General features: G+C 50.9%; 1 protein-coding gene across 2 annotated transcripts in view; it reads left to right on the top strand.

Moving 5' to 3' along the window:
• The window catches only part of LOC147159025 (prospero homeobox protein 1-like), a 35,170-nt gene that overhangs the window by 470 nt on the left and 24,637 nt on the right, over nt 1-10,063 (top strand). Inside the window, exons 1-3 of one of the 2 annotated variants that reach the window (XM_086060954.1) lie at nt 3-233; nt 1,854-3,933; nt 7,476-7,583. In XM_086060954.1, the coding sequence (XP_085917080.1) occupies nt 1,924-3,933; nt 7,476-7,583 (2,118 nt within the window). In that variant the 5' untranslated portion in view covers nt 3-233; nt 1,854-1,923. Of the gene's footprint in view, nt 1-2; nt 234-1,853; nt 3,934-7,475; nt 7,584-10,063 lie in introns of those variants that run through there. The other variant, XM_086060953.1, reaches the window with a different exon arrangement.

Genomic DNA, 10,063 nt, shown 5'->3' with positions numbered 1-10,063 from the left:
TCGTCGGATCCCTCCCCTCTCGTCGGCGCCTTTGGGCGCTCAGCACATTCAAAATACGTTCAATCTTATTGACGCGGGCACAATCATAATAACAGTAGTAATAATAATTGTAATAATAAAAAGAAGAAGAAAAAAGTGCCCCGCAGGCAGTGCTCGCGGTTTTCCGTCACTTCCTGAACATTGTGCGCTATTTTGTGGGTGAGGAAAACGTTCCTGCTTCGGGAAAGTCGAAAGTAAGTTCGGAAAGTACATTTTCAAGGCTTTTAAATGAATCTATTAATTTTTTTTATGCGTGTGCGCGCGCGCGCGCGTGTGTGTTGATGTACGGGCTGATTCTCGTCATTATTGCGCGAACACGAGTCCCATCTTTCAAAGTGGCGCACGTCCGCTTTGAATTGTTGCATCTATAAGCTGAACTCTCACTCGCTCTTATTTATTATTTTGGAATCATTAAATATAATTTTGGGATCATTTATTAGGGCAACAATTTGAAATTTGGCTTTATTCCACAATGTTTTTGTAGGTAGGAAAGGGAAGTTTATTGAGAGAAGTGTGTGTGTGTGTGTGTGTGTGTGTGTGTGTGTGTGTGTGTGTGTGTGTGTGTGTGTGTGAGGGTGTGTGTGCGTGTGTGTGCGTGTGTGCGCGCGCGCGTTGTGGTAGACAGGTGCTGGCTCCCAAAAGACAGGTGCTCGCGCTGGCGACTATTTCCAGCTTCATTGTTAAGGCTCCTCATGGCGATGATTTTTTTCCTTTTCTTCATCTCCTGTCTGAGCTCTTCTAATGCATAAAAAAAAAAAAAAAACTTCCTGCATGTCAACTATTCTGCCGTCAGTAATAACGTCATTTTTTTCTTGATTTGATTCATTTGCCCCCAAAATTACAGTAAATATAATATTGTTTTTTTAAATGTATTATTTAAACCAAGAATAACAAGTGAATAATTCACCGCCTTGACGCTCGGTTCTGTTAGATTGACATTTCATTCTTGATTTTTTTTTGAGGGGCAGTGACTAAATAGAAATGAGTGCTTTGTGAGAACATTTCAAGTAGTCAGAATTAATTTTCACATTCTTTGTTTCTCAAATTCAAATTAGACTGTCAACTGGAAAGTGCTTCACAAAATTCTCTGTCAGTTTCACATCATGTTTCTTAACATATATTTGGAGTATTTGTCACAGAAGCACTGCTGCTTTTTTTAATGTGATTTTTTTTTTGCACGTCGCGCTTTTTCAGTCTCCGTTTTGACGGTCGCGACGTGCTCGCTTGAGCAGAATGAAGCGAGTGGCCTTGCCACGTGAAAAGGAACAAAACCAAAGCAAACAAAAAAAACACAAAAAAAAAACGCGCCCAGCCTCGAGCTCACGCAGGCAACAAAATCAATTGTCCCATTTTGCTTTTCTTTTGTTGCCCTGCATCGGAGTTGTGGCGGGCTTATTGATCCGCGCGGATCGGGCATTTTGAGAGGTGGACTTTGCATTTAGATCATCTTAACCCCGTTTTGTCACGTGACCCTCGCAATTAATGGCGCCTATGTTCGCGCACACAACACAAACATGGAAATGAGGACAAGTGCTTAAGTCATTATCATAATTTTCTGCCGCTTTGTGTTGCGTGGGAACTGGTTCAGTGTCACGCGGTGTGCGACAGGGGACGGGATAAAATGTAGGACTTTGCCCTGGAATGTCAGGCCGGGGCCCAATTCTGACGCCTGTTTCCCATCAACCCTCCCGAGGGGGTCAAATTGTCCCAGGAGCAAAAGTTGGCCGTGTGCACTTCTCCTGCTTTCTTGAATTTGGAGAGTTTTAATTGCAGGCTCTAATAATTGATGTGTTGTGACCCCGCCCCCTCTCCAGGTGCACACAGCCTTTCCTCCCAGAGACACGTGCGCTTTTGTGGGAAATGGCCCAATAGCAGCAGCACGTGATGCCGGACCATGACAGCGACTCCCTCCTGAACAGACAGACCAAGCGAAGACGTGTGGACATCGGTGTGAAGAGGACCGTGGGCAGCGCCGCCTCTGCCGCAGCCACAGTGACCAGTGATAGCATCGCCCGCGCCAAAGCAGCCATTTTTAGTGCCATGAACTCTCTGAGCGCTCACTCCCACCACGGATCAGACGCCGACCCCATGGAGTGCTCTGTAGTGCAGCCGCACGGGGGGCCTGGCGCGGTATCAGCCGGCGACAGCGAGTCAAAGTCCAACGTGCTGCGCAAGCTGCTCAAGAGGGCCAACTCCTACGAGGACGCCATGATGCCCTTCCCTGGCACCACCATCATCTCACAGTTGCTCAAGAACAACTTGGCGAAGAATGGCGGCGGGCCGGAAAGAGGAGATCGAGGGGAAAGAGGCGACCACGGCTTCCCTGGATCAGGGCTCTCCAATACCAGTTCGGACGCGCCCCAGGAGGACGCCTGCAGCAACTCCTCCCAAGAAAGCACACCTCAGGAATGTTTGTCGCCCTTCGGCCGGCCCCCCGGCCTGGGCGCGTTCGACATGGAGCGTCTCAACGACGAGCACCTGCGCGCCAAGCGAGCCCGTGTGGAGAACATCATTCGCGGCATGAGCCACTCCCCCAGCGTTCTGGTGCCGCCGTCTTCTCGCCACGAAATGGACGGCGAGCGGGAAATGGATCTGGAGTGCCCGCCCCCTCGCTCCCAGCACCAGGGCCAGGGCCAGGGCCAGGGCCAGGGCCAGGGCCAGGGCCCCGGCAGCCCGCGAGCAGGCGAGGTGTGCGGCGGTGGCAGCCGCGAGAATAAGCGCAAGCAGCGTCTGCCTCAGCAGCAGCAACAGAGCTTCACCCAGCTGGCGTGTCAGAGGAAAGAGCAGAAGCAGGAGGAGCGGCGACAACTCAAGCTGCAGCTGGAGGACATGCAGAAGCAGCTCCGTCAGCTGCAGGAGAAATTCTTCCAGATTTACGACTCCACTGATGACTCTGAACACAACGACCTGCACAATGACCTCGGAAACCTGTCCGAGGACAGCCCGGTGAGGTCCGACAACGGCGCCGACGACCGGGGAGGCGACGACTTGCGCTCCGACAATGAGATGTCCGACCTGGATCCGGGCCACTTCCTGGATCGGGCGCGGGCACTGCTTCGAGACCAGTCTCTGCTGGGGGGCGCCGGCAAGCCAAGGCGAGATGGGCTCGGTCGGAGCAAAGGGCAGGGAGGCCCGGGCGCTTCCATGCACGCCGAAGGCAAACAGCTGGCAGAAACGCTCAAGCAGGAACTCAACTCAGCTATGACGCAGGTGGTGGACACTGTGGTCAAGGTGTTTGCCAAACCCCCTCGCCCCACGCCCCAGCAGGCATTCCCCCCGCTTTCCTTACCCCCTGACAGGTTCTCCGCCGCAGTCAACGGAGACAACCCAAACTTCCACACCACCAACCAGAGGTTGCAGTGTTTCGGCGACGTCATCATTCCCAATCCGCTCGACTCCTTCACCGGCATTCCAGGGATTCCAGGTGCGGTGAATGACCAAACGGAGGCCCTGCCATTAGTTGTAAGGAAGGCGGCAAGCGAGCATCACCACCACCACCATCACCAGCCGTCAGCCGTGGGTGCCCACGGCGGCCACCACCACCCGTCTCTTCACCCGTCCTCACTCTCTGCCACGATGGGGTTCAGCCCACCCTCCTTCAGACACCCCTTTCCACTGCCTCTGATGGGTTACCCCTTCCAGAGTCACCTGGGCCCACCCACGGGCGGCTACCCGAGCAAGGAGCGCTCCTCGCCAGACTCCATGGACCTGTCCCGGGAGACCACCAGCCTGAGGACCAAGATGGCCTCCGGGCACCACCTGGGGCATCACCATCGTTCGTGTTCACCAGCGCACCCCGGCAGCACGGCCGAGGGACTCTCCTTGTCGCTCATCAAATCCGAGTGTGGCGACCTGCAGGACATGTCCGACATCTCGCCTTACTCAGGCAGCAATGTATCCTTTCTTGAGAAAATGCGCACGCAGACCTCAAAAAGTCATTTTCCAGACTGCTAACAAATAGCCAAAAGTGTTGATGAATCATTTCCCGTCCTGCTTCACAGCATCGTTGTATGTATTTTTACATTCCTAGCTCGCCTTCTCACGAGCTTTTCTTCCGTCTTCCACAGCGTAAGTGCTTTAAAAGCTTTCTTATCGCGTATCGCTTACTCAGACAGATTAGGTCCCCGTGACGTTTTCTGCCCCAATTGCTTTTGTTAAAAAATACATTTGAAAAAAGTCCTGAATGAACCAGGAGGAAGATCAGCATCCTGCAAGTTGGCACACAATCGTGTTCTACGTCCTGACTTATAGTTTAACCCCAACGGCGGCTCGTGGATAAAGAAGCCCTCCCCTACGGGAGGCTCAGATTGAATCCCCCTGGAGACGAGAGGCTAATAGCTTCAAGTCCCTCCTGCTTCTTTTCCTCCTCAGCCCCCCGCGCTACTCAAGCCCCTTTTACCCTCATGAAAATTTGATTGGCGCCCTCGGTTATCCTTGCAAAGCTTCAAGTCATTAGAATTCATGCTCCGCTAAATGAACCCGTCCCCTCGTTTACCTGCTTGGGAGGAGGACATGTTTATTGAAGGCTACGAGAGGCCCTACCAGAGGCTTTTGCATTTTGCGCATGTGAAACAAGGTTCGGCCGAGGACTCGGCCAAGATGCGTGTTCAAGATTGCTTGTGTTTTCTCCCGCGCTGCTCTTATCGGCCATCGCTGTTGTAAAAAGCCCACAATCATTGTCATTTCTCCTTCTTTCTTTTTTTCATTTCATAAAGATCTGTCAACAGCCCGGGGGGCCCTCGGGCTGTTGCTTGGCAGCCAAATGCTTCTTTTTTGTGTGTTTGTTTTGCCTCCCTGCAAAGGGCCCCTCCTCCCCTGGCTTTTCTTTTGAAGCGGACGTTAACAGGTGTTTGCAGTGAGCTGTTTATCTTTCATTACCTCGCCTTGTCTTGTCTTCTGACCTAAGGCTGAACGCTTTCCAGAGATCCATAATCCTTTGCTTTCGCCCGCTCCCGATGGAGGGATGAAAAGAGATAGAGAGGAGACAGCGAGCGAGAGAGAGGCGGACGGTAACTGGAAGGAAGTGGAAAACAATCAAACAACAAGCGCCCAGGCCAGATGCTGGCGCTTTTCATGGTGGCTTTTATACATTCTGGCTATTCACCAGCTGAGCAATCTGCACCTTTTTTATTATTGATTGCCATACTTGAGGTTGCGCTTTGTGCATCCCCGCTTCATCGTTCTGCCCCAATTTACGAATCACTCTTAACTTCTTTCCGAGTCTCAGAGGTCAGCGACAGCTTGTCAGACATTTTTGCGAGGCGCGCTCAAGTTCACCGCCGTCCTGCGCGCGTCGCCGAGCAGATGGCCGCGGTGGCTTTCTGCTCGTTTGTCCGCGGTCCAACTCGGAATGTTCTTGTGTCCACACCTGGAGTCGGGGAGGGAAGTGGCTATTTTGCTCTCATGACTCCGGGCGTTGGGGAAGTATTGAGGGAGCGGTGATTTCTTGTCGGGGTTGTGTCCCGGCGAACTGCGGCAGCCAGCTGGTGCGAGCGCACCATCATGACAAAATAATAGCTCTGCACGCCACCCCTAAGTCCAATCACAATTACATTTGCAAGCTGTGAGGGAATTAGAGATGAAAACGTCTCATCAGGAGATGCGAGGCTTTCTTAATGGTCGACTCTTGATGGCTGCGGTTGGTTTAAAAGTGAAAGAAGCCTGATAAAAAAGAAAAGTGACAACAACAATATAAAGACAATATCCTAATGAATTTGAAGTGAGAGCGTTCAGATGGCTTCCCCCCAAAGCATCCCACCTTGCCTGATTGAAAACGAGCTGCTTCTCTGTGTCTGAGGGTCTATTGTGTCCCCTCCACTCGGAGCAGATGGTGTGGTGCGGGGAGTGAAGTGCTGCTCTTTTGGCCGGGCCTGATGGAGTAACACCAGCCTGCCAGTGTCCCCCCCCCGCCGCCGCCGCCGCCGCCGCCGTCGCCGCCCCCAACTCCAGCCTCCCCGCAAGACCCTCGCTCCCTCTCTGCCTCTTGCTTACTGAAACAAAGTAGACAGGATCTTTTAAGGAGCCAAGGCGGCGCGGTTGCGCATTTGCTGGCTTCGCCGTGTAACCCCGAGGCCAAGGGCAATCCAATCGAGCAGCTGATGCCTTCTTCCCTCTCTATAGTTACAGCTACATCTGGACACTTGACTGGTTTTAACGATCAGCGGCTACCCCCGCCGATCGTAAATCAAGTCAAGTCGGTCTACTTTGGCCGCTCAAATGTAAATCTTCATAAGAATTTACGGCTCAAACCTGTTCTTGCTACGACTGTTGTTTGGGAAACAACTCAAAGTTGAAAACAGTCCCCCCTTATCCAGATCCCCTCCCGCTTCCTTACCCTTCAGATGGATGCAATCAGACACATTATACGGATGCTAATTCACCGTGGAAATGGCTCGGGCCGTTCAGTGGCGCAGATGTGATTCAGTCCCCCCGCGGTTGGCTCGGTCCAAAGCGTCGGAGGCCCTCTTCTCCTTCTCCTCCGCCTTCTTCTACTCCTCCAAGGCTTTGGCAGAGGCAGGGAGGTTGAGTAGGGGGTCGGGGGGATGTTAGGGGTGGAGCAGAGGGAGGAGGAGGGGGATGTAATTGTAGATTGGAACAGTACGATCCCTCAAGTTAAACCCCCACCAAAACCACCTCCATCCTCTCTGCGCCGCTCAGTCCAGGTGATCCATTAGGAGGACCTCTGCTTGAAGGTGGTCCATGTGAGCGTAAGAAGGCTTTTGATGGGGCGGCGGACTATCTGCCTGAATCTTGTTCGTCAGCCTGTTAAGACAGCCAACATCAGAGCCTCATATTCAGGCTTGGCATGTGGTGTCGCCAGGCCATTAGGCTTTCTTGCCCATCGCTGGCGTTAACTGCTGTCTTTGTCTGTGATATGCAAATGGCTTCCTTTTTTCCCCTGCAGCCCTTCTTCCTCTTTTCGGGTGGAGGTTAGCACAGGGAGAAGGCAAAAGGCGCTCGCTTGCTTTGACTGTGAAATGAGCCTTCTTATGTAAAAAGGCATCAGCTGTAGGGCCGGACGGCGTTTTATTAGCCATGACGGCGTCACGCCCGATACCAACAATGCTAATTGCAAGCAAATTTGAAACTTGGTGCGCCGTCATCTTGAGCAAGTTTAGCAACCCTTCAACAACAACCATCATCTTGGGCTATAGTTGTAAAAAATCTCTTCCATGTGGGGACGCTAAGATATGCATAAAATCGTTCTGAACCTAATACGAGTCAGGTCTTGGTCATTTGTGGGTAAAAAAAAATCCAAGGAATGGGATATATGCAGTCCATGTCACTGCAAACCAGGTATTGCCATCCACCGTGGGCCAGAAACAAACTCGGTTAGATTTAGGATTAGGGACTCGATTTTGGGTCAAATGAGGTTACCATTGGGAGATAAATGCTCTGTCTGAATAAATGTTGGTCCTTAATGGCAGCCGTTTCAGATACAAGAGGGTCTCTCACCCAATCACCTGAAAAAGGCCAAGCTCATGTTCTTCTACACCCGCTACCCGAGTTCCAACATGCTCAAGATGTTCTTCTCTGACGTCAAGGTGAGTCCGACCCACTTTAATCATCGACTCCTTGCCCACTGATCCTCTATTGAAGTTTCAAAATGGTCAGCAGACTTTTTTCTTTTCTTTCAAAGACACACCTGCTGTAAAAAAAAAAAAGAAAAGAGGAAGTTGTATTTGTGACGCTGTTCGGTCTTCAGTTCAAACAAACAATGTATGCCCGTCATTCTCCAAATGAGGCCCTTCCCTACCCCTAACTTGCGGTTTTATGCAAAAGACCCGAGATGAGGAAGTCGGGTTTGAGTCTACGGCCGCAGAGCTTCGGTAGTCGTCCGTATTAACTGCAAAGGGATGTTGAGGATGGCGACAGAGAAGCGCTTATCCAAGCAGGTGTTAGCGTACACGGCAAGGAAGAGCCCAACTGGGAGTTTGATGAAGAAAACAAAGCTCCATTTTTAAGCCGCGCTGGAAAAAAACAAGCACAACACAATAGCTGTTGTAAGCACGCTCAGCCGTGTTTGTTTGTTGCTGCCGCGTTTGTGTGTGTGCGTGCGCCCCTTTTGACCATACGGAGGGTAAACGCTGTGACAGATCCAGGCCATCTTATTCAAATCAGAAGATAAAGGTTCCCCTTTCTCTCTCTCAGCTGCCTCCTCTTGGATGCCGCTGCCACCGGCCGCCATTTGCGGGGTCACGTGACTTTCACTCGCCACGCCGCCACTCGGGCTGAAAAGGGCTTTGCCGAGCATGTTTGGCATCTGCCAATTGGGCTTGGAAAAAAAAAAAATTCTCTTGGCTCAAGATTGAAAAGGATGCGGGGAAAGCGGCAACATTGGTTATTATTATGGAAGATTCAAAGCGCTTTTGTTTGAGTGACTTAATGGCCGCCGCGGAGGAGGAGGAGGTGGCGGGATCACAGGCGACCTCATCAGACAACGAAACAAGGTCAAGATCGTTAAGAGGATTATGAGTCACATTGGTTTGTTTTTGTTTTTCATGCGAGACAATGGAAGCCGAGCCGCAAGTTTGTAGACACGTACGGGAATTAGACGGAGCATCTAATGAGATTCCGCCGGCGTGGGCCTCTTCGCAAGTGGCTGTTCTCAGACAAGTCTTTAAGGCTAATCAGGTCTTCCCTAATCAGCCAAGACCTAATGAACGTGGGAAGCGGGGCTGCTCGGACCGCCGCACGCCGTCCGCTATCGCGCCAGATACCGACTTTGGTTGCGTTTTACAATGTTTTGACAGACGTGTCAAAGGGCATTGTTTGGACTCCAGATCATCGCCATTCGCTTTAAGACTTTGCATTTTGATTGGCCAGGACGGGTTAATGTGTGCTGATTAATTACACCAGATGAAGCAACAGATTAGAGAAAGTTACACTAAATGTTGATGCGCGTGAGTCATCTCAACAAATGTGACATCATTTTGTAGTCAAATGTAGTCAAACGGGCTACAATTACAAACGTATAAAAATCTTTCGACACCAGCTACTGTTGCATTTTTTTAATAAAACAAAAAAAAGTTTTTTTTTTGGTATGTTTTTAAATATATAATGCACTTTTATATATATATAGACTTTCCAATAAGATTACTTATTTATTAAGGGACGAATGGGCAAAAAGTGTGACGCAGCGTTGCAGCAAAAACAGGAAATGTCGAATCGCTCTGGACGTTTATGAATAGTAAAAAAAATACAAAGTCGCTCTGCTTAACTCAATTCAATTTCAAATCATTTCAAATAAAAAAAAAATGAAACGGAAGTCAGGCCAGAGCTGCATTTGGAAGCGAGATCCTGAGATCCGTGAGACCGACGTCCGAACGGAACCAGCGCGCTGCCCACGATGGATGAATTCCTCCATTAGGATTTCCATCTGCGGTTCTTTAGGCGAAAACATGGTGCTCGTTTTTGACACCGTTTAGGAGGGTTAGCCCCCTTCTGGAGGTCATCACTCCTGTTTTCCTTCTTTTGGTTTTTGCTGATGATGAGGGACATCATGCATGCGCCTCGTTGGGGCTGACCAGAAAGAAAAGAAAGAAAGGAAAGCCGGCGGCTGGATTTGAGTCACCGGCGCTAACAAAAGGCCGCTTTCTAGGGCCGCTTTTTGTGTGCAGCCAGCCAATCGGCAGCCGGAGATTATCTCCCACAATTCCCCCCTGCGAAAACAGGAAACGTTAGAAAGCCCCGATGACCGTGAAGGGGCTTACGAGAGCGAGGCCCAGACCGGCTTCTGTGTCTTTCTGCTCTCTGCTGCTCGTTCTGGATCTCGCTTAGCGCGCTGAGGTCATCGGTGTGCTTTTTGTTGGACGCCACCGCCACCGCCACCGCCGCGGACGCACTCCAAATCTCAACACCTCTCAAATGCATATTTCGCTCCACACCAATCCAGAAACGGCAATTTGGGGGGGATATTGGTTTCGTTCGTCTTACAGTCGTGAGGTTTGGGCTCGGAAGCTCGGCTCCGGCTTTCCTGGGCGGACTTGGCGCGCCGGCATATAATAGTTGCTTGACAGAAAAG

This window comes from Leptonotus elevatus, chromosome 18, assembly GCF_054856555.1.
Source record: "Leptonotus elevatus isolate MCC_2025b chromosome 18, RoL_Lele_1.0, whole genome shotgun sequence".
Lineage (NCBI taxonomy): Eukaryota > Metazoa > Chordata > Actinopteri > Syngnathiformes > Syngnathidae > Leptonotus > Leptonotus elevatus.
The sequence above is the reverse complement of the archived record's forward strand: the minus strand, read 5'-3'. Positions and strand labels throughout refer to the sequence as shown.